Source organism: Rattus rattus, chromosome 4 (genome assembly GCF_011064425.1).
Source record: "Rattus rattus isolate New Zealand chromosome 4, Rrattus_CSIRO_v1, whole genome shotgun sequence".
Lineage (NCBI taxonomy): Eukaryota > Metazoa > Chordata > Mammalia > Rodentia > Muridae > Rattus > Rattus rattus.
Window position 1 is genome coordinate 41919 of NC_046157.1, and position 24961 is coordinate 66879.

The 24961-nt window shown below is 46.5% G+C and overlaps 1 protein-coding gene and 1 pseudogene across 5 annotated transcripts; one reads left to right on the forward strand and one right to left on the reverse strand.

Moving 5' to 3' along the window:
* Positions 1-591: 591 nt before the first annotated feature.
* On the forward strand, positions 592-5438 carry LOC116897741 (annotated as a pseudogene).
* Positions 5439-16920: 11482 nt separating this feature from the next.
* On the reverse strand, positions 16921-20350 carry LOC116897762 (major urinary protein-like). Of its 5 annotated transcripts, XM_032899189.1 has the most exons (8): positions 20200-20298; positions 19766-19892; positions 19586-19603; positions 19455-19517; positions 18673-18783; positions 18233-18326; positions 18009-18103; positions 17038-17181 (listed from the first exon to the last, which is right to left on the reverse strand). In XM_032899189.1, the coding sequence occupies exons 1-8, from the start codon at positions 20296-20298 to the stop codon at positions 17099-17101; spliced, it is 690 nt and encodes a 229-aa protein (XP_032755080.1). In that variant the 3' UTR covers positions 17038-17098. The 5 variants fall into 5 exon arrangements, with proteins under 5 accessions (XP_032755082.1, XP_032755084.1, XP_032755085.1 ...); XM_032899191.1 differs by lacking the exon at positions 19586-19603 and having other exon boundaries at positions 16921-17181; positions 18009-18054; positions 18225-18326; ... (1 more) ...; positions 19759-19892; positions 20200-20343; XM_032899193.1 differs by lacking the exon at positions 19586-19603 and having other exon boundaries at positions 16924-17296; positions 18009-18054; positions 18225-18326; ... (1 more) ...; positions 19759-19892; positions 20200-20350.
* Positions 20351-24961: the final 4611 nt, after the last annotated feature.

The following is a 24961-nucleotide window of genomic DNA, read 5'->3' on the forward strand; positions in this document are numbered from 1 at the left end:
TTGCTGATTGCATCCGAGTGGCCTCGGCTCGGTCATTGGGCGCTTGGGGTCTCCTCCTGAGGGAAAGGTCCTCTCCGGAGGTCTTTCATTTTGGGGGCTCGCCCAGGACCTGGAGATCCTCCGCCCAGAGATTACCGACCACCCACCGGGAGGTAAGCCGGCCGGCATCTGTCGTGTCTTGCCCTGTCTTGTCTTGTCTTGTCCTGTGCTCGTGTTCAGTTCGTCTCAGTTTTGGACTCAGATCTGGGTTTTGGTCGGAGGAGAAGGCCCAGGGCCTTCGGTGTCTCAGGGTTCAGGACCCTCAGCGCCTCCATTTGGGCGGGTCAGAGAAGGAGCTGACGAGCTCGGACTTCTCCCCCCGCAGCCCTGGAAGACGTTCCAAGGGTGTCTGGAGCCCGGTTCTTTGGGGCTCAGCCCGTATCGGAGGGATACGTGGTTTTGGTTGGAGGAGAGGGTCCAGGACCCTCGGCACCTACATCTGACTCTTTGTTTTGGGTTTTACGTTGAAGCCGCGCGGCGCGTCTGTCTGTTATTTGTCTGATCGTTGGATTTGTCTGTCTAATTTGTGCCCTAATTTTCTTCGAAGCTACCATGGGACAATCGCTAACGACCCCCTTGAGTCTCACTCTAGACCATTGGAAGGACATCCGAGACCGAGCACGTGATCAGTCGGTCGAGATCAAGAAAGGAAAATGGCAGACCCTCTGCACGTCTGAGTGGCCCACTTACGATGTGGGATGGCCGGTGAACGGCACTTTTAACAAGACCACTATTTTGCAGGTTAAGGACCTGATTTTCCGCCAGAAGCCGTATGGACACCCTGACCAGGTGCCCTACATTGTCACCTGGGAGAGCTTGGCATTTAGCCCTCCTCCTTGGGCAGAACCCTTTGTGGACCCGAATTGGCTTCCTGTTTCCCCTAAACCTGTTTCCCCGAGCCTACCTGACCCTTTGGTTGCTTCTTCCTCTCTCTATCCTGCTCTAACTAAGGAAGAGTCTCCCAAAGTCCCTCCCCCGAAACCTGTCCTCCCAGAGGACCCAAATTACCCCCTTATAGATCTCCTGTTGGAAGAACCTCCTCCGTACCCTGTGCCTACAGCCCCGCCCAGAGAAGAGGAAGTGGAGCCGCCTGCTAGTCCGAGACAGGAGGCGGCCCCTTCCTCTGTGGCTGGAAGACTGCGGGGACGACGCGAGGTGGCGCCAGACTCCACCTCCCAGGCCTTTCCGCTTAGACAAGGGGCTGGCGGCCAGACGCAATACTGGCCGTTCTCAGCGGAAACAACATAACCCCCCCTTTTCTAAGGATCCGGTGGCTCTCACCGACCTGATAGAATCTGTCTTGCTTACCCATCAGCCCACTTGGGATGATATACAGCAACTTTTACAGGCCCTCCTGACCTCTGAGGAGAAGCAGAGAGTGCTCTTAGAGGCCAGGAAACATGTTTTGGGGGACAATGGACGCCCCACCTTGCTCCCGGAAGAGATCGATGACGCATTCCCACTTACGAGACCTGATTGGGATTTCACCACGGCTGAAGGTAGGAGACCCCTACGCCTTTATCGCCAGTTGCTCCTAGCGGGTCTCCGAGGGGCGGCACGATGCCCCACCAATTTGGCTCAGGTGAAACAAGTGGTACAAGAGGCTGCGGAGACTCCCTCAGCCTTCGTAGAGAGACTTAAAGAAGCTTATCCCATGTATACCCCTTATGATCCAGATGATCCAGGACAAATGACAAATGTCTCCATGTCCTTCATCTGGCAGGCAGCACCAGATATCAGGGCCAAGCTACAGAGACTAGAAAATTTACAAGGGTATACATTGCAGGATTTACTTAAGGAGGCAGAAAGAATTTATAACAAGAGAGAGACACAAGAAGAAAAGGAAGATAGAGTACGTAGAGAAAAGGATGAGAGAGACCGTAAAAGAAGCAGAGAGTTGAGTTGAATCTTGGCCGCCGTAGTTCAGGGTCAAGAGAAACAGGGGAGAGAGGGTGGGAGTTCGAAAGGGGCCAAAGCTAGATAAGGATCAATGTGCTTATTGCAAAGAAAGAGGACACTGGGCCAGAGATTGCCCTAAGAAACCCAGCGGGCTCCGAAGACCCCGCCCACAGACCTCCCTCTTGGCCCTAGATGAAGATTAGGGAGGTCAGGGCCAGGAGCCCCCCCCTGAGCCCAGGATAACTCTTGAAGTTGGGGGGCAGCCAGTCACCTTTCTGGTGGACACAGGAGCCCAGCACTCAGTCCTCACCCAGGCCCCTGGACAACTCAGCGACCGGACGGCCTGGGTACAAGGAGCCACTGGCAGCAAGAGATACTGTTGGACTACAGATCGACGGGTTCAGCTGGCTACTGGTAAGGTGACCCATTCCTTCTTACATGTTCCGGACTGCCCATAGCCTCTGCTGGGCCGTGACTTGCTTACCAAATTAAAAGCTCAGATCCATTTTGAAGAAGGAGGGACCGGGCCCCGCGGTACTCCTCTTCAGATTTTAACCCTTCAGTTAGAAGATGAATATAGATTATATGAACCAGAACAGGACAAGCCAAAATCTCTAGAAATAGACTCTTGGGTCACGAAATTCCCACTGGTCTGGGCGGAGACTGGCGGGATGGGGTTGGCGCTCCAACAGCCTTCCCTAATTATCCAGTTAAAGGCCACCGCGACTCCTGTCTCCATTAAACAGTACCCCATGTCATGGGAAGCCTATCAGGGCATAAAGCCACATATCAGGAGGCTCTTAGACCAAGGCATCCTAGTCCCTTGCCGGTCACCCTGGAATACGCCTCTGCTACCTGTTAAGAAGCCCGGCACTGGAGACTATAGGCCGGTACAAGATTTGAGAGAGGTCAACAAAAGAGTAGAAGATATTCATCCAACTGTCGCAAACACTTATAACCTACTCAGCACCCTGCCTCCCACCCATACTTGGTATACGGTCTTAGATCTGAAGGATGCTTTCTTCTGCCTCTGGCTGAGCCCAGAAAGCCAGCCCTTATTTGCTTTTGAGTGGAAAGACTCTGAAATGGGGCTTTCGGGACAGTTGACTTGGACAAGGTTACCACAGGGTTTCAAAAACAGCCCAATGCTCTTTGATGAGGCCTTACACCGGGACTTGGCTGACTTTCGAGTCTAGCACCCCACTCTTATACTACTTCAGTTTGTTGATGACCTTCTTCTAGAGGCCACTTCTGAGACAGCATGCCACCAGGGAACAGAATCCCTCTTGCAGACTTTGGGGCGATTGGGCTATCGAGCTTCTGCCAGAAAGGCTCAAATTTGCCAGACCCAGGTTACTTATTTAGGCTATCAACTAAGGGACGGACAGCAATGGCTGACTCCGGCTAGGAAACAGACCGTGGCCAACATCCCAGCCCCAAGAAATGGCCGACAGCTACGGGAATTCCTAGGAACGGCGGGATTCTGCCGCCTCTGGATTCCTGGGTTTGCCGAGATGGCAGCCCCCTTGTACCCTCTCACTAAACAGGGGTGCTCTTCCAGTGGGGGCAGAACAACAGGAGGCATTTGATAACATTAAATGGGCCTTGCTGTCCTCCCCTGCCTTGGGTCTCCCAGACATCACCAAGCCTTTTGAACTATTTGTGGATGAGAAGCAAGGGTATGCTAAGGGGGTCCTAACACAAAGACTGGGACCCTGGAAGCGCCCGGTAGCCTACCTGTCTAAGAAATTAGACCCTGTGGCCTCCGATTGGCCACCATGCCTGAGAATGGTGGCAGCCATTGCCGTCCTAACTAAAGATGCTGGGAAGTTGACATTGGGGCAGCCCCTCACCATCCTGGCACCCCATGCAGTGGAGGCTTTGATAAAACAGCCCCCTGACCGCTGGCTCTCTAATTCCCGCATGACCCACTACCAAGCCTTGCTACTGGATGTGGAACGGGTCCAGTTTGGGCCCGTGGTCGCTCTCAACCCAGCCACTCTGCTTCCTTTGCCAGAGGAGGCAGAACAGCACGACTGTCTGCAGATCCTTGCAGAAGTACATGGAACCAGACCAGACCTATCGGACCGACCTCTCCATGGTCGACCATACGTGGTACACCGATGGTAGCAGCTACTTGGTGAATGGGGAATGGAAAGCTGGAGCCTCGGTCACTACAGAGGACAAAGTGATCTAGGCAAGCGCCTTGCCTGTTGGTACCTCCGCACAGTGGGCTGAACTCATTGCCTTAACCCAGGCGCTCAAAATGGCAGAAGGTAAGAGGCTGAATGTATATACAGACAGCCGCTACACCTTTGCTACGGCACACATCCATGGAGAGATCTACCGGAGAAGAGGGCTGCTCACATCTGAGGGTAAGGACATTAAGAAAAAGACTGAAATTCTGGCCCTCCTGGCAGCTCTGTTCCTACCAAAAAGACTGAGCATTATACATTGCCCAGGGCATCAGAAGGGACACAGCCCCGAGGCACGGGGAAATCGGCTAGCTGACATCTCAGCGCGTGAGGCCGCCATGGGCACCCAAGTTCTGTCCTTAAAAGACCAAGATCAACCCACGTCTCCACAGCCGGAACAGACCGGTTGGCTCTACACCACGGAGGACACAAAGCTCCTACAGAAAATGGGGGCCGTTTGGTACCCACAACTAAAACGGTGGGTCTACACAGGGAAAACAGTTATGCCTACGAAGATGACCTTTGAATTAATCTCCTACCTACATAAATTAACACACCTGGGACTCAAGAAGATGAAGACCCTCTTAAGACGAGAAGAGATTGACACCTACCTCCTGGGACGAGATCAGGCCTTGTGGGAGGTGACTGAAAGCTGCAGGGCCTGTGCTCAGGTAAACCCAGGAAAAGCTAAAATTGGACAAGGAGTCCGTCCCCGAGGACATCGGCCTGGTACCCACTGGGAAATTGACTTCACTGAAATCAAGCCTGGTATGTACGGACACAAATACCTCTTAGTGTTCATAGATACCTTCTCCGGATGGGTAGAGGCTTTCCCCACGAAACATGAAACGGCCAAGGTGGTGACCAAGAAGCTCCTCGAAGAAATCTTCCCCAGGTATGGAATGCCCCAAGTATTGGGGTCAGATAACGGGCCCGCTTTCGTCTCCCAGGTAAGTCAGTTGGTGGCCAAGTTATTGGGGATTGATTGGAAGTTACATTGTGCTTATAGACCCCAAAGTTCAGGACAGGTAGAGCGCATGAATAGAACAATTAAGGAGACTTTATCTAAATTAACGCTTGCAACTGGCTCAAAGGATTGGGTGTCCCTACTACCCCTAGTCCTATACCGGGCCCGGAATACACCGGGCTCCCATGGCCTGACTCCCTTTGAAATAGTATACGGGATCCCACCCCCATTTATCAATTTCTTTGATTCAAATAATGCTGAATTCGCTAATAGCCCTTCCTTGGCAGCACATCTTCAGGCCCTACAAATCGTGCAGAGAGACATCTGGAAACTTCTAGCCGCGGCTTACCAAGACAGGCTTGAACAACCGATGGTGCCGCACCCGTTCCAGATCGGAGACACCATGTGGGTGCGCAGACATCAGACCAAGAATCTCGAGCCTCGGTGGAAAGGACCCTATACAGTTCTCCTGACTACCCCGACAGCCTTGAAGGTAGACGGAATTGCGGATTGGATCCACGCGTCTCACGCCAAGGCAGCCCGACCTGAGGAAACGGCAGATCACAACATCGCGCCCCAGACATGGAAGGCTCAACGCACTCAAAACCCCCTAAAGCTAAGATTTTCACGTTGTTGCTCTTAACTGTCTTATGGACTAGGGGTGGGGCGAGTCTGGGGGCTAGCCCCCACCTGGTATATAATATGTCCTGGATAATAACTAATTTAGAGACGGGCTGATCTCAAGTCCTAGCTAATGGTAAGCATGCTGAAGGAACCTGGTGGCCCCCTTTGACTTTCGACCTTTGTCAACTGGCTAAGGACTCCTGGGAGCATACTGAGCGGACTCCCCACAACTCATACCCACCCTGCAGACACTCTGATTGGTATACTTGTCCCGGAGGTAAGAGGACACGGGAGTGCGGAGGTCCTGAGACCTTCTACTGCGCTAAGTGGGGGTGTGAGACTTACACTCAAGGATGGTGGGGGACCAAGAAGGGGGACTTAGTGGCCTTCTCCCCTGAGACTCCAGGAGAATCTCAAATTATAATAGAATTCACAGATCAAGGTAAAAACACAGACTGGAAGGTGGGGCGTAGGTGGGGGATACGGTTGTATACCCCTGGCCAAACTAACCCAGGACTCCTGTTCTCCCTCCAACTGGTGAGAGAACGGGTCAGACAAGAGATTGGTCCAAACCCAGTCCTCATGGATCAAAAGCCCCCTTCCCGACCAGCACCGGCACTGCCCCCGGTCGGACCCCCACTATGGCTAAACACCACTCAGAACTCGGGGATATCTTGACAACTCCCTCCCGACTAGGGACCCTTCCCACCGGCCCCTCGGCTGCTAGGGCAGGAGACTGGCTAATCAACTTAGTGACCGGGGCATACTTGGCACTCAATTATTCAGAACCTGACAAAACCCAAGAATGCTGGCTGTGCCTGGTCTCTAGCCTGCCCTATTATGAGGGTGTGGCAGTCATGGGGAATTATACTAATCAGACCACGGCCCCGGCCAGCTGCACAACCCTCCCTAGCCATAGGCTGACGTTGCCGGAAGTCTCAGGACAGGGACTCTGTATAGGGACCATACCCCCCACTCACCAGGTCCTCTGCGCTATCACCAAGAGGATCCCCACTGGAAGCTACTACCTAGCAGCTCCTACAGGCACCTATTGGGCCTGTAACACCGGATTGACACCTTGTATCTCTGCCGCAATCCTCCGCAGATCCTCCGACTACTGTGTACTGGTAGAAATTTGGCCTAAGGTCACCTACCATGGGCCCGAGTACATATACTCACATTTTGAGGGGCTGACTCGATTCAGGCGAGAACCCATCACCATGACCCTAGCTCTACTCTTAGGAGGAATCACCTTAGGAGGAATGGCTGCAGGTATAGGGATGGGGACCACCGCCCTCATCAAGACGGGTCACTTTCGTCAGCTACAAGCGGCCATGAATGCAGATCTAAAAGCTATCGAGGAATCCGTGAGTGCATTAGAAAAGTCCTTAACATCTTTGTCTGAAGTAGTTTTACAAAATAGGAGAGGGCTAGACATGCTGTTCCTTCGAGAAGGAGGGCTATGTGCTGCTCTAAAAGAAGAATGTTGTTTCTATGCAGACCATACAGGATTAGTGAGAGATAACATGGCTAAGCTCCGAGAACGCTTGGCCCAGAGACAGAAGCTGTTTGATTCCCAACAAGGCTGGTTCGAGGGGTGGTTTAACCGATCCCCTTGGTTTGCTACCCTGGTGTCCACCTTGATGGGACCCTTAATCATCCTCCTCCTAATCCTCCTCTTTGGCCCCTGCATTCTAAACAGATTGATGCAGTTCATAAAGAACAGACTCTCAGTCATTCAGACGCTTGTTCTCACCCAACAACACCAGAGGGTAAGACAACAGGAAGAGATTCCTTAGAATTCGATTTGAATAAAGGATTTTACTCAAGTCTAAAAGAAAATGGGGGAAAATGAAAGACCCACCCCATGAGTCTTAACTCAGAGCTGCAACAGCCTTGAACGAGCCCAGGCACGCCCAGATACCTAGGGCCGAGTCACCGTTAAAACTAACAGACCATAAAAGGAAAGGAATACAGAACAGACTAGGAGTGCCGTATCTGGCAGGAAGGGATAAGCCCCTAGCTCTGGACATTCAGGACATCCCAGCCTGCACGTACTCTTTTACCATGTTACAACCTCATTCGAATATGATTCAAACCTGCCAATGTGTGTAGCTATACCTTATTACCTCATCATGTGAAATAACCAATCATATGTGAACATGTCTATATGCCTCGTTTAAATCCACCAATCCCCGTAACTATGCATCTGCTTCTGTACGCCCGCTTCTGCTTCCCCAAACCCTATAAAAGCCCCATGCTGGAGCTGCTGGGCGCGCAAGTCCTCCGAAGAGACTGTGTGCCCGCAGGTACCTGTGTTTTCCAATAAACCCTCTTGCTGATTGCATCCGAGTGGCCTCGGCTTGGTCATTGGGCGCTTGGTGTCTCCTCCTCAGGGAAAGGTCCTCTCCGGAGGTCTTTCATACTGTCCAGAAAAGGACAAATTATGCAGTATAGTTGACTGATAAACTCTGCCAAAACAGGGTGATCAGCCCTTCAAAATCTGCATTTCAAGAGTCTGTCAGTTGATTTTGGGCCAGAAGGCTGAAGTCTTGCACTCACATGTTGCTAACAGGGGACTGTGCTAGTGGAGATTTGTCTCTACAACCTCTCAGTTCTGGAAGCTGTGTTAGGCTTCCTTTGTGTATAGATATTTGGTCATTCCCAGATTTCTGACGGGGTTGAAGACGTTAAATAGCCTATCAGGCTGTTTAACTCTAAATATACATATTTTATTGGATAGTTATCAGGTAGTATACAAGCTAGCCAAGATATAGATTTTAAGCCTTTCTTAAGCTGGAATGGAATGGAATGTTCTGTTTAACTGATATAGTGATGGACTGGGTGTTGAGTATATCAAATGCTTTATAAATTGTAGAATGGTAATTGTACTCAATATATAAGTGAAAAGGCTTTTTAACTGGACAAAAAGGGTGAAATGTTGTGGTTTGCCCTGAAGTTACTGTATTTTGATGCTAATTCCACTGCCCCAAGGACAGCTGCCTAGTCAAGGACTCAGAACTCAGGTGACTTCACCAGAACCACCTCTCCATTGAATTTGTAAAGTACTGGTGAGGGGCAGGTCCAGGATAGAAGGAGGCCTGTCATTGGAGGAGAAGGAAGGATGGGCAGGAGAGAAGTTTGAAGGAAGAGGAGGAGACTGAGGGAGAGAGGAAGAGACAGGAGGGAGAGAGGGAGAGAAGCCATGGCAGGACAAGATGGCAGGTGATGTTAAGATTCTGCTCTGTGTATTTACAGGTTGTTATTAATGTTCTCAAGGGATGGATGGTACCGGGCTTTGTATGTTTAAGTGGGCAATTATATCTTACCAATTGGGTCAAAGATTGTTGTGTTGTGTGTTCTTTTATGTGAGGGTTTGAGTGTAAGAAAGTGTGTGGCTAGGATGTGTTTCTGCCAAGATACCTAGCAGATATCTTGGGGCACCGCGGCGCAGACATAACGGGGTAAAAGACATCCATACTTTTTTTATTTTTATATTTTTACAACATATTCATATACAAATATATCGGTATAAATGCATATATATGTACACAGAGGCATAAAAAGACAGACACACATACACAGTCTTTGTCCACAGTGAGAACATACTTTATACACTGTTCAACAATCTGATTTCTGTACTTAAACGATATAACAAGTAGCATTCACTACAACACATTCCCAGCTGTTTTCCACATTTTTTTCAACTCTTATTAACAATATCTAGACAAAACCCCTCAAAGTTTTCTATTGAAGTCTTTAATTCTAGCACTTGGGAGGCAGAGACAGGCACATCTCTGTGAGTTCAAGGCCAGCCCGGTCTACATAAAAAGTTCAAGGTCAGCCTGGTCTACATAACAAGTTCCTGGCTAGCCAGGTCTATATGGTAAGATTCTGTCTCAAACAAAACAAAACAAAAAACCTCCCCAAAGTTTTCTATTAATTCAGAAGCTAACGAAGACATTAACAAAGAAAGCTAGGCGATACCAGAGGGTACCCTCACCTGTATTTTACACAGGCCCTAAGTATGCAGTAAGCATAAATGCAAATTAAATACTAATTGTGGTGGCTAAGCACACGCCTAAAAAGTTCATGAATTATTGTATTTTACTGTTTGTTGCTCTAATTAACATTTTCACAAATCAGCGTGTGTGTGTGTGTGTGTGTGTGTGTGTGTGTGTGTGTGTGTGTGTGTTAACACAAGTACCGTTTTTCAGGAGCACTGTACCCTGTCTTTAAAAGTTTTTCCCTCTGACCTATGGCTTGTAAATTAAGCAAGTCTGGTTGGCCAGGTAGTCTCAGGGATTCTCCTGTCTCAACTTTCCCAATTATGAGGTTGCAAGAGCACAGCAGCACATCTAGATTTTGACGTGGGTCCTAGGGATGGGATTCATATACTGCTTAACAAGCTTTTACTGATTACGCTATCTCCTCATCTCCTTGTTCACAATTTTAAGAGTTTCCTATTTTAATCTAAATATGGAGACAATTTGTAACAAGTGTAAAAACACAGTATTTCCTGTAAAGGTTTAGGATGAAGTTTAAACTTTATTACCATCTAATGATCTCATGTAAAGATTCATACTCTTAAAAAAGACTCTAACATCATCAAACTGAGACCATCTTGAAGGAATCATCTGAGGTAAGAGTTTTAAACATTTAAAGAGAGAAACATAGGTAAGAGTTAATAGCCACTCCAGTTTATGTGGAGAAAATCAGAGCATCTGAATGGATGTCTGGAATTCTCACTTTTATGGAGGGCATTTAGGAGATCCTGGTTTGGGGTAAACTATGGTGGCACACATCTTTAATCCCAGCATTCATGAGGCAGAGCTCCAGACCAGTCAGGGCTACATAATAGAAATTCATGTTAGAGAGAGAGAGAGGGAGAGAGAGGAGAGAGAGAGAGAAAGAGAGAGACAGAGAGAGAGAGAGAGAGCTGCAGAGATGCCGAGACAAAAAGAGATACAGAAAGAACAGAAAGAGGAAAACAGAGACACAGTGAGACAGAGAAACAGACACACACACACACACACACACACACACATACACACACACTCAGAGACAGAGAGAGAGAGAGAGAGAGAGACTCTCGTGAGAGAGAGAGAGAGAATGTTTGGTGGAAATCTGTATAGTATAGAAGGGAGAGTCCAGAAAAGCTGAACTGGAGCCGCTCTTTCACCCAGGGACTCAAGACTCGCACCCTGGGATAGAGAGAATGAGCAGGACTCTCTGGGCAGCAGGACTCTCCGTCTTCTGATACCCAGTGATGATGGGGGAAGACAGGGACAAATTTCCTTCTTAAAAGGAAGTGATCAAGACTTACACCTGTTCTCTTGACATGTAAGATTACAACAATCTTTGCCCCTGTGTACACATGTTCATCTGGATGTGTGCACATATCCACATGCCCATGCATGTGCATGCCAGTTTGTCATCAAGCCATTCCTGGACTGTTTTCTTCATCTTAGGTTTGCAACAAGGTTTCTCACCAAACAGCTCACCAGTTGGCTAGACACGCTGGCCAACAAGTCCCAGCTCCGGTCTCCACCGCCTTGGTGCCAGATTACAGGTGTGCACCTCCAGGCACAGCTTCTTACATGGAGGTTGAAGAGCTGAACTCAGGGTCATGCTCATGAGGCCAGTACTTTACAAACTGAGCCATCTCTCTAGCCCCATAACCAACTTCCTACAGGGATGGATGGAGCTGTCACAATGGGTATCCACTCCCCCAAAAGACAGAAAGTATGAAAAGACAACTTCACTATGAAGGTTTTGTGAATCACAGTCCTACTACGTGACAAGATCATACCAGGGCACTAATAATTGATTAAGGTTGAAATAATTTTCTCTTCCTTTCTTGTTTTTTTTTCTTGTTTTTCAAGGCAGGGTTTCTTTGTATAGCCCTGGCTGTCCTGGAACTCACTCTGTAGACCAGGCTGGCCTCAAACTCACATAGATCTGTCTGCCTATACCTCCTAAGTGCCAAGATCAGAAGTGTGTGTATCCCCCTTCTCAGGAAAATAATTTTCTTAGTTTGAGACAGCAACTGGAACCTGAATTTTTTTTTTTTATTAAAGTATTTCTTATATACATTTTGAAAGTGTTATTCCCTTTCCGGGCAGGCAAACATCCCCTCCCCCTCCCCTTCCTTATGGGTGTTCCCCTCCCAATCCCCTCCCCCATTGCCGCCCTCCCCCACAGTCTAGTTCACTGGGGGTTCAGTAAGGGACCCAGGGCTTCCCTTCCACTGGTGCTCTTACTAGGATTTTCATTGCTACCTATGAGGTCAGAGTCCAGGGTCAGTCCATGTATAGTCTTTAGGTAGTGGCTTAGTCCCTGGAAGCTCTGATTGCTTGGCATTGTTGTACATATGGGGTCTCGAGCCCCTTCAGGCTCTTCCAGTTCTTTCTCTGATTCCTTCAACGGGGGTCCTATTTTCAGTTCAGTGGTTTGCTGCTGGCATTCGCCTCTGTATTTGCTGTATTCTGGCTGTGTCTCTCAGGAGCGATCTACATCCGACTCCTGTCGGTCTGCACTTCTTTGCCATTTCATCCATCCTGTCCAATTGGGTGGTTGTAGCCATTATGCATGGGCCACTAGAGGGCAGACTCGAATGGGTGACTCCCTCAGTCCCTGATTTTTAATCTTTTCCTCTCTCTTCCCTGCCAAGGGTATTCTTGTTCCCCTTTTAAAGAAGGAGTGAAGCATTCACATTTTGATCATCCGTCTTGAGTTTCATTTGTTCTAGGCATCTAGGGTAATTCAAGCATTTGGGCTAGTAGCCACTTATCAATGAGTGCATACCATGTATGTCTTTCTGTGATTGGGTTAGCTCACTCAGGATGATATTTTCCAGTTCCAAACATTTACCTATGAATTTCATAAAGTCATTGTTTTCGATAGCTGAGTAATATTCCATTGTGTAGAACATTTTCTGTATCCATTCCTCTGTTGAAGGGCATCTGGGTTCTTTCCAGCTTCTGGCTATTATAAATAAGGTTCATGAACATAGTGGAGCACGTGTCTTTTTTATATGTTGGGGCATCTTTTGGGTATATGCCCAAGAGAGGTATAGCTGGATCCTCAGGCAGTTCAATGTCAATTTTCTGAGGAACCTCCAGACTGATTTCCAGAATGGTTGTACCAGTCTGCAATCCCACCAACAATGGAGGAGTGTTCCTTTTCTCCGCATCCTGAAGGAGCCAGCATCTGCTGTCACCTGAGTTTTTGATCTTAGCCATTCTCACTGGTGTGAGGTGAAATCTCAGGGTTGTTTTGATTTCATTTCCCTGATGACAAAGATGTTGAACATTTCTTTAGGTGTTTCTCATGCCATTCGGCATTCCTCAGCTGTGAATTCTTTTTGTTTAGCTCTGAACCCCATTTTTAATAGGGTTATTTGTCTCCCTGAGCCAGGGTCTAACTTCTTGAGTTCTTTGTATATTTTGGATATAAGGCCTCTATCTGTTGTAGGATTGGTAAAATCTTTTCCCAATCTGTTGGTTGCCATTTTGCATGGCTCACTCCCGTGCAAGTGCAAAATGCTTATGAGTGACACATCTGTACCGCGAATCAGGGAATGTGGACTCGTTAACCCTCCTAAGTACTAGACTTAGAGATAAGACAAGCCGGATTCGTGTAGTGTCAGTGACAACTAAGAAAAACCAACAAATGGGACTTGACAAGAGGATCATAGAACACAGGACAAAAGCAGGGAGGGTTAAGGGAGCCTCTGACTAATAAGAATGAGACTTTCCATAGCTGAATTTCCTACAAGCCACTCCAATAAGAAGGTACGACAAAGACGTCGGAGATGTCCACCTAGAAGCTGCCAGTCTAGAAAAATTAGCTTGTATTTGCATACTGGGAGATCTTTTGGAAAGATGCAATAGAGACTAGAACACCAGGACGCATGACTTTAAGGGACCATCAGCAAAGTAAGGGAGCTGGTAACTCATCCATTTAAAGACACAGCAAGAACTTAAGGTTGACAGCCATTAACAAGGGCACTAGAGGGCAAGAAGGTTGACTAGAGAGTGATTGTATTAGTTACGTTCATATTGCTGTGATAAAACGCCATGACCGTGTCACCAGGGGGCAGATGGTTTCAGAGAGATACGTCTCTCTCTACAGTCATGACAGGGAGGCATGGCAGCAAGGGACCGTCACAGAGCAGGAAGCTGAAAGTCACATCTTGAGCTGTAAGTAGGAAACAGGCCATACCCCTGTGTGTGGCACACACACAGTTGGGCCAGGCCTAATGAAAACACCCACCAACTGGGTGATGTCTCAAATGCCTGAGACTATGGGGGGTATCTCATTCAAATCATCCCAGGGATTAAGGACAGATGGACACTTACAGAGCAGGGGTATGAGGAGTTTTGTAGTTAATGGAAGGAAACAAAATTATTAGGAGTGTCCACCATCTCCAGAGATGCAGAAAAGAGACTGATCTAAGAATGTCTAAACTTACTACGAGAAAATATGACAATTAGGGAACTGGTGTGCAGGGAGAGGACAGGGAAAATTGAGGATTCTTTTTTAAATATCGTGAAGAGGAACGAGATTGAACGTTGAAGAGTCTTCTGGAGGCTAAGTGATAGGTATACAGTAGGGAAGGGGCTAGGTGAGGGAGGTGACTTCAGGCTACTGAGCCCTGGATTTCAGCTTTCTCCCTACCACTGTCAGAATGGTGACTGACTATACTCTTGCTCCTTATGGAAGACCATGCCTCTCGGGCTACCCTGTAGCATGGCATTTGGAATTGCTGCACCTCCTCTATAAAGAGATTATGCATGCCTACCCCTGAGCCAGGCGGCCCGCTCTGACCATTTGAAAGTGAGCTAAGTGAGCCACATCCAAGCAGTGATTTAAGGAGTAATTAAGTGGTTCCATTCACCCATTCTTTTCTTCTCCATGAAATAAAAGCTTGTTGTGAGCTGCTCATGTGGACAGGTTTACAGGAGAAGGTGATATTAGAATCTCCAAGGTAAGAAAACATCTGTACTGTGAATTCCTTTTCTCCTGGGAGATTCTGGTGTTTTTTCTACTAGTTCCTGGTTAAGAGACAAAAACCGGGACTTTTTAATGGAAAAATATTTTTTTTCCATATTGGGATTAAATCTAGGTCCTTGAGAAATCACTCTCTATTCTGACTGTGTGCCATATGGAAATTTCAAATTACTTTTGATGAACTCCAAACTTACCACCAAGAAACTAAAGACTTACTTGCACTGGTTCCTGTTTTCTTGAGTCTGTGCAGACTACTTGGGCTGTTCTTATTCACCCTCCCTGAAGACCACCGCTCTTCTTCTCCATCCAACTTAGAGACTAAGCCTTGTTTGGGATCTTGAGTTCCTACAAATAAGAAATGGTAGACACTGAGGGTTGGACCAACCATTTCAGAAATCAAGCCCCAACTTTATTACTCCAGCGTCTTTCAAGGCTAGTGAACATATATGGCTTCTGATGTTTCAAAATAAGGATGCCCATGAACCTCAAGAAAGCACACCTTCCCTTTTGGAGTCAATGGCACAAGCATCATTCCTAGCACTTGTTGCTATTCTGTCTAAGCTCCACCCCCACAGCTAATTGGCAGCAGCCAGGTATGTTCTGCCTCACAGTTGCCTAGCAACAGCCATATATAGTACCTGACACTCTAAAAGGAGCTTCTTCCCCCCCACTTCCTCTTATTCCCTCTTACCCTTTCTTTCCCTCTTGCTCTTCGTTCTTCTCTGTTCTTGCCCCACCGCCCCCATGTGCCCATGACTGGGCCACCTTTCCTCCCTTCTTCTACTCTTCTCTCCTTAAACCTCGCCATGTGAAACCATGGTGTCTTAGTATTTTCTGTCCAGGCATGGGCCGAGATTCAAAACCCTAACAGTATTAAAAAGGGATCAAAACTCCCTGACCAACCACCACCACCACCACCACCAAAATAAAACAAAACAAAACAAGAAAACATCAAAGGGAAACATGAAGGACTTGAGGAAGAAGGGACAGCAGGGAACATGTTCTGGGTGGTGGGGAAGTGTCCTTACCCATCGAGGCTGGATTGCTGCAGTTCTCTAGCTTTGTATCCTTGTACACGTTTCTCTGCCCAGGTTCCAGCTGCTCCCATTCCTTCTGAGGAAAAGCCACAGACACATCCATGAACGTTACTGACTCCTATCATTCTTATTCAGTCCACAGAGAATTGGACAGTTCGACCGTATCAACCCTCACCTCTTCCCTCTCTTCTTCTTTACAAAGGGATTGGCTCTGTCTCTGGTGTTTAGAATTTCTTCCTTGGCTTTGAATGTTTCTACTATTTCACATCTCATTTCCACAAAGTGTTTGGTATCGAAGGGGGAAGGCTTTAGGTGAACTCCAGCTGCCATGTTGACCTGGGACTAGCGAGTTTGTCTGTACCTTTCTCTGGGTTGCGGTCCCTTGGCTTATGGCACCATTATCAGGCCATTTTCTATCTTCCACAGAGTCCTGGACTGGAACTGTTACCTAATTTTGTAAGTATTCTCAAGGATAGCTTAGCTTGTGAACAATTTGTTTTTTTGTCTCTTAAATTTTTGCCAAGACTAAAAGTGAAAAGCCAGGCACAGTGGTGCACGGATGCGGCTGAAGCCACTGAGGAGGCTTTGGTAAGAGAATGATATGGACCGTGGCAGGGGTGGGGGAGACAGAGAGACAGAGAGAGATTTCAGCAAAATTGGTTGGCTCTCTCAACAGCATTTTGCCATATTGTAGCAAACCACAGCAAGAACTTGATTCAGGATCCTGAGCTTGAACCAAATTTAATCTCTCGATCTAGGTACCAGAGGATGCTATGGGGTGCTGGGCAAACTTTTGTCTTTATCCATTGGGCCTCTAATGACCAGACCTCCCCCGACCCCTGGCATGTCCTGAACCATGTTGAGCAGCCATAGCCTTAGAAAGATGTGTCTCTCCTCAATCTGTTGGAAAAGATAGTCTATGGATGGAAGAATCTTGCAGCAAGTCTCATGTGTCTATGGTCCTTATAAAGCCTCTAAGGCAGGAGCCCTAGAGAGCATTCATCAGGTCTTGGGACTGCTCCAGAGGTGGTGAAATCCTGAGACTCAGCTTAGATTCTGGGACATGAGGAAGGATCTTGGGTACAGGACTCAGGAGGTCCCCTCATTCTCTCATGGGTTAGCCCTCTGGACACATAGACATACATTTAAGTGCAAGGGTAATCATTTATTGAACTGCAAGAGCAAGAAATTTGTGTGGAATGATCATGGGTGGGGCAAAGAGAAATTTAAGAAAGCTTTTAATTCTCAATGTGTTGTCCTGGGTAACTAGGGAAGATGCTGGAGAGACCGGGATTGCACTTTTCTGTGAAACAGGATGGAAATCAGATCGCAGAATTTGTCTCAGGATGCTCCATGGACAGGAAATGGTGATGCTGGAGTCCTGGTGAGAAGTCTCCACTCAGCACTGAGTAATCCAGGAAGAAAGAATACAGGAACCCATTAAGCACTTCTTGGATTGACTTCTGGACAGAGAGGCACTCTTGTATAGAACAAAGGATGAAGAAATAGATCTCTGCAATCTAATCAACATTATTTGCCAGAAAACAGGGATTAAAGGCATAGAATAAATGACTCTTTCCTCATGGATGGCATATGAAAAATGAAGTAACGAAAGGTCTGAGGCTTGTTTCCACAACCTTTGGCATAAGAAGCTCTGAAGAATGGTCATTGCCTTGAGGAATAATGGTGAAAGCCTTGGCCACTTTTAAAGACTTTCATACATTATCTGAGTGAAGTCTTGGGAAATGGGAAAGAGGGGTCAAAGGAGTCTGCTCTCCAGACTGGAGGAGAAGTGGAGAACATGCAACTCCACTTCCAGGTAAGAAGCCAAGGTTGTACGGAGTTCAGATGAAAATCTTATTGTCCAGAGTGGGATGGAGTGGGACCACAGACTCTGAAGAGCAGTCATACTCACATCCTGCTACTCTCTGTTTCAAACTTTAACTCTTAATGACACTTAACACATCGCTGAGACCTTTTTACACAACCGTGCAGCAACTATGGAAAACTCACTCCCTTGTTTTCCTGCCTAAGTGCTTGGGTCACTTTACTTTAGAGCTCAAAATAGGACCAGATAGTCACAAATCCTCATAATTCAAAGCCATTTTTTAAGCTCTCCTCAAAGACTCCTTATCAAATTATTCTTATAATAATTTGGGGCACAATACTAACGCTTTTGGAAGGGTCTGGTTCATGCCCACCCCCTCCTTGCTCTCACTGGAGATTGCCCACCTGGAGGCTCAGGCCTTTCTTCAACCTCGGGCCTGGAGACAGCGATCTGCAGGGTGAGAACAAGAACGTGTTTAGGTACCAGGTCCACGTTATTCCCCGAAGAGGAAATGAGGTGCCTCTCCAGCTTTCAACAAATGGCTGATAGCCAATCCCCCAGGTTCATTTCTTCTATGATATAATATTCAGGATGAGAAAAATAAGTGAATCCTGACTTACCAGTCTTGGTTAGGTCAATGATATTGTCCCTAGTGATTCCATGCGCCTCACATAGTTTTGCAAACTTTTCCTTGATGTCTGAACTCAGATCCTTTGTTCTGCCTGTGAAAAGAGCAGCAGTGAGTGTAGCAGCTGTGTCCTAGGCATTGACCACAGAACTAAATGAGGGGACAGGGGCTCCCAAATAAGGGTGAGAAAATGGCTGGTGACATGGTTGACAGGTGTGCGTCCAATCTATCCTGAATGTGGCACCCACGGAATGGCATTCTGGCACACGGAGCGATTTCAGAGTGTGCCCATCACTGTGCTTGAGGCAGGGTGCAGGTGAACATCGTCGACCTTCAGGAAGTGAGAAAGAGGCGGACCAAGCTGGGAAGACCATACTAAAGCTAGAGTTTCCTTCCTCTTTTCCCACCCCAAGATCAGTGTCCATGTGGAAATACTTTACCGTAGAGCACCATCAGCTGGAAGGTTTCCCCGTTCTTGACATTAACGAGATGAAACATGACATATCTGTCATAGTCTGTCTTAAGTATAGTAAATGTATTCTCTCCATCATCTGTGGAGGAAATGGGACACAGCTCAGAAATTCTCTGGTCTGCAAGAAATTATGTAAACCCTTTACCTGTTCTACCCCAAACATGAAAATCATTAAAATACATATCCTGGAAGAGATGGGGGCGGGGATGTCTGCTGCTTCCCATCTGTAGCTTTCTGGACTTGATGAAGTAACTTCTAAGGAAGGGGCCCTGGGACGACGCCCACTAGAGAACACTTAGCCACAGCAGCGACTCACTCTCTCTCATCCTCTCTGAGGCTCACCTGCCTCCCTCAGCACCTTCATGTGACATGTCTGTCTTTCATAATTCTGCCGCCTCACATGGCTACATCCTGAGCAATGTGCACCGGTGCTAGCTACCGGGCAGTATCAGATTCCACCTCACCATACTTATCCCCCTTGCCTGCCACAGGGTGCTAGCTATTAGATGGCCCCCGTGTCCCTGGCTAAATCAACCATGTCAGGAAGTGCTTGAGATTCTACAAGGGGTTGTGGTGAGTTCGCTAGTAGAAAGTTTGACTGGGAGGTGCAAGTTCCTGAGTTCAATCCCCAGCAACACACACACACACACACACACACACACACACACACACACACACACACACACGATAAAGGTAGTAGGGTTTACTAAATTCCTTGTGGATAGATATATAGACATTCTATATACTTACACTCAACAAAATATTCGCCATCCTTTGCCGTTTTGTAGGCAACCAAATATAATTCCCTGCACACTCCATTTTCCCTGTAAAACAGAGCAAGCTGGTGCTTAGGGGATTTTTGATCTGGCTGGCTTCTTCACCCTCTACTCTATAGGTATCTCCAGTTTCTGATTCCATTTACCTTTTGAATATTTTTGCAAAATTAGCAAAATGGCTTTTTTTAAAAGGTTATTTCGTTTCTGTCCGATACTTTAGTAATCACGAATTTGCTCTTATTTCTTCTTCCTCAGCTAAGAGCAGACACCTCACTTACTTAATACGGAACTTGAAGCCTAAGGAATTCTCCAAGACATGGATGTGCTGCATAAAAACTCTCATGCTGCCGTTCTCTTCTATCTTTTCTCTTTTGTTAGAGGCCACGACAATAGAAAACCAATCCCCATTGAGCTGTAATGGATAAGAAAATGCTTTAGGGAGAAGGTGGCAGGGATACCGCATGGACGTGTTTCTTCTTGAATTTGCTTGATAGAGTTGTCACAATACCTAACATTCTGCCCCTGCCTCTCAGTGAGAGCAGAGGTCCCCAAACGTTGTTAGATCTGAAGAGCATACAACTGGTCTTACTTCAAGGTCTGAAGCCATTCGTTTGTCTAATAGAACAGGCCACTGTACCCATCCCCTCAGAGGACCCGCTTGGCTTCAAGAGTTCTCCAAAGCACTCTCTGAGTCAGAAGTTACTATTCGCTGAGCCTACCTTGTCCACATCGAGGTTCCCTCTCGCAGAACTAGCTTCTTCTGCATGGCCACAGACCAGGGTCAGGCCCAGCCACAGCAGCAGCAGCAACAGCTTCATGTTGGTAGGGAATAGAATTGCCTCTCTTTCGGGACAATCTCTCTGCTGATGACGCCCACACTCCACTTCCAGCACTTTGGTCATCTTTATACTCTCTCTGGGTTCGAGTGTTTTTTTTTTCCTCCTCATATGGGCCTCTTTCCCTCAGGATTTGTGGAATGTTTTCTCATTTTTTGATGTGAAGTCAAGGATTGTTCCTGCCCTTTTCAAACTTGGCAATCTCATCTCCTATGGATTCACTTTATCACTCATACATTTTACAAAACATATTCCCAAGAAAAGCATTGGATGTTCTAGAGGGCCATCTGGAACCAGATGCAAGTTTGGATATGACTTGGAATCAGAAAGCCAGTATGGAGTGGGTGGGTACTGAAGTGGAAGGTCAAGCATGGAGAGAATCTTTGCTTCAAGACTTGAGTGGAGTGTGGAAGAAGCTGAATTACTTGGGTTTTCTTTGAAAAGATTCATTCACATTTCATGTGTATGAGCATTGGTTTTGCATGTGTACCATGCACACATCTGGGGCCAAGGAAGTCAGAAGGAGGTCAAAAGAAGGAGTCAGATTCTTTGAAACCTGTTCTTGCTGAGGACCCAGGTTCAATTCCTAGCACTCACATGGCATCTCACAACTGACTCTAACTCCAGTCACAGGAAACAAACCTCTTTTGGCCCCTGTGATCTCCTGTACACATGTGGTACATATGAACTCACTCATTCAGGCACATATGCATAAAAATAATAAATCTTAATTTAAAAAGATTATCAGGAATGGTCTTCCGAAGCTAAGCTGACACCCCCCACCCCCACCCCACCCCAAAAGCTTGACCTCAGAATGCAAACTGCTAACTTAGTAAGGTAAACTGCTTCAGCTGTTTACATCAGAGAACGTTGGACTTTAACTGACTGGACATAATCTCATCATTAAAGAAAAGCAAAGGTATTGTTCAAAGTCATATTTGCTGATGGAGGTCCAAGTAGAAATGATGTCAAGAGCTTTCTTACAAAGAAACACAGTTATAATGGTAACATATTTTGTATCCGTATAAATTTTATTTACCCTGGAACTAGAAATAAAATTAAAATAGTGTTTGATGTGGGGAAATAAAGAATTCAAGAAGGAGGCAAGTCCTCGATAGGTTTTATTTCCACTTTGCCTCAGGTCTCTATAGTATGTACTATTTATTTTCATCTTTCCATAGTGGTAGCTAAGACTCAGAAAGATCAAGTGCAATGCCCACCTCGTCCAGCAAGGAAGATGCAACACTGTTGGATTCTTCTCAACAGCCTTTATTGCAGGAACACCTCATTCTTGATACGGGGACCCCGAGCAACAAAGGCACCAGCCTTATATACAAAACAGGCTATGGCTATATACTTGTCCTCTAGGGATTGGTGGATCATGAAATACCTCATTAGCATGAATATCACTCCAGCCTGATAGCTTGCCGGAGAAATGCCAGGACATGTGCTTTGTGGGTGTTAACCACCAACGACCACCAGATGTCAGCGCAATCTTTTATGTATATGTGCCTCTCCCTACAACTCCTCTTTTGTATTATGAAAAAAAAAGAAGCCATTAGATGGAGGTAGTGGTCTGAGAGAGATCAGACATGTCTCACAGAGTTCCCAACTCGGCTATGGCGGGCCACTCTTGCAGTTAGGACTGCACCCCAATGGCAATAAATGAACTTATGCTGTAACACACCGTTCTGGGCTATATGTGCATTTTTATTGGGGAGAAACTGGGCAGAGGAGCATTTGACCAGGGTCAAACAGGGTGTAGCCACCTCTGTCTATGACTGGTCTAGATCAGGGTGTCACGTCAATATTGTCATTGCTCCTGTCTTAGGTCGTTCCTCTCGGCTGCTCGGCCATTCCCGTCACTGGGTTACCCTATCGCCACCGGGCCCCTGTCTTAGGTTGGTCCGAGCCCGAGGAAAGTTGCCCGTCTCTGGATACAATGAGTTCACATGACAGTGACAAAATACGATCTAGGGCGAACTCTTAATTTTTCAAAGAGGCCAGCCATATGTTGGGAGAAGCACGACTTTCAATGGCGACCATAGCCTGGTAAACAATCGCTTTGTGTCTGGCATGTTCTCGTTGTAAATGGCAGAAGAGCCATAGACATACTCCACATCCCAAAAGGACAGTGGCCCCCCAGGCAAACATGCCAGCCCATTCTTTAAAAAAGGAGGAAGCATTGGTAATCCATGAGGTGAAATCTCCAAACATGATAGGTTCCAATCTAGTGTTGTTAAGGACAGCAATCTGCATCAGCAATTGTCTCGATAGTTGCTCCACTTTCATGAACCAGTTTCCTTTCAGATAATTCAAGATTTCTTTGCTCTCTCGAGAATACTGAGAAAAATTAGCTTGCAAAGGAGTAATGCATAAACCTCTAAGGGAGGAAACGCAGGACAGCTGTGTCATATGATATAGTGCTTCAATTTGTTCTTGAATTAAATCCATTCGTTGATTAGCTAATAGAAAGCCAGATGTCAAGTGGGCATTAAATTCTTCTTGTATCTCTAATGCCACTGCGATTCTTTCCACAATCTGATTGATAGTCTCAGCCGTCTGTACTTGATTAGTCATAGCAATCGCGGCTGTTGTTGCTGCAGCGGCTGATAGTACAATGGCTGAAATTATAGCTGCTGTAATACCAAAATCCCTTTTGGTTCTTAGTAAATGAAGTATGGGAAAAATATCTGGGTTGGCCTCTACTGGGATTGGCACAAAGGAGGCAATCTTGACCATCACTGCAGTATCATTGGTGCCATCCCAGCATTCAGCTAAATAGCAGACTACATCAGAGTTGTTACAATTTAAAGCATCATCGCTTACATTAGTGCTTATCAGAAAGAAGAAAGGTGGTCTAACACATACTGAAGCTCCAACGGCAGTATCATTTGCTAAAAGGCCATTAATCTTTACATTTACTAAATTGGCTTTGTTATTTGTTCTAGTGGCTGAAATATTATACAATGTAAAGTCTTCACCTAATAATCGGGCAAAAGGAATTAGAGATTTGTTTGCTCCCTGCTCATTTGATAATACCCATTGATACCAAGGCCAAAAATTACACTTGCCAGACTTATTTTCCCGCCCGATCATACTGTACATTGCCAAGAGGAGGGGAAAATTCCAATCCCGGTAGGAATTGTTTTGCTCTATGGAATGTACTCTGACATGGGGTAAAATTAGGTGGAAACGCTTGATATGGGGGCAAGTAGGTAGGACTCTACGACAGGTAGAGTCATCCAGTGTGTGATTGCCTTGCCCCGGGCGTGATGGAAAACTACAATTATGCATCATAATCAAAGTTGTAATGTTCAACTCAGCAGAATTATTGATTGATGTGTCTCCACTGCCTGAAGAGGCTCCTTGGGTAACTTGACTCAAAGCAGCCAGGATGGTCCCAGTGCCCATAGCACTATTGCTCATAGGATCCAACCAATTAGCCAATGTTGTCCTTCACAGCCATATACAAGACTGGGAGGAATTTTTAAGAGTGAAACATAATGTATGCAACAAAGAAAGATTAGTGGCAGTATACCGTTGGGGCAATTCTCCATTAGGCACTATACAGGGAACATCACGCAAACAGGAGGTGGAGAAGAAGGTTGGCAAAACAGTAGAATTGCTATGAACTGGCATAAGTACTGGCCAGGATCTGGCAATAGCCCACAGAGTGAGTGAATCAACCTGGATTACCATTCCCAGCAATAATAGAGTGCATAGTTCCATTGTCAGGAGTAGCAGGAGGCAGTTTGCGAGTCAAAGGCTCAGGCACCCAAATTGGATTGTCTTGATTCTGTGGAAAAACACAAACAGCTCCCCTAGATCTCGAAATTACGGGATCTGGGCCACGCCATTCATCAGTTAAGACATCCTTCCACTTTACTTCTGCATTACTCATAAGTGTAGTGCGGCCATGTGCGTCCAAGATTAAAAAGTTCAAAGTAAAAAGCGCTAATGACAACTGTTCTCTTGGTGTTTTGCCTTAGGCAATTCCCCCTTTTTGTTTTTGTATAAGGTCTTTTTTTTTTTAGAATAACAATTATTTATTAGTTTGTGTGTTTAAATTTTATTTGTTCTTATTTTATGTTTTTGAAGTGCACTGCATGAGTCTCTACTGCCTAGGGAAGCCAAAAGAAGATGTTGAATTCCTTGGAACAGGAGGTATTTTTAAGCCACTAATGGGCGCTGGGAACTGGATCTGGGTCTTCTTCAAGAGCATCCAGCATTCTTTTTTTTTTTTTATTAACTTGAGTATTTCTTATATACATTTTGAAAGTGTTATTCCTTTCTCAGTTTCCAGGCAAACATCCTCCTCCCCCCTCCCCTTCTTTATGGGTATTCCCCTCCCCATCCTCCCCCCCTTGCCACCCTCCCCCCAACAATCTAGTTCACTGGGGGTTCAGTCTTAGCAGGACCCAGGGCTTCCCCTTCCACTGGTGCTCTTACTAGGATATTCATTGCTACCTATGAGTTCAGAGTCCAGGGTCAGTCCATGTATAGTCTTTAGGTAGTGGCTTAGTCCCTGGAAGCTCTGGTTGCTTGGCATTGCTGTACATATGGGGTCTCGATCCCCTTCAAGCTCTTCCAGTTCTTTCTCTGATTCCTTCAACGGGGGGTCCTATTCTCAAATCAGTGGTTT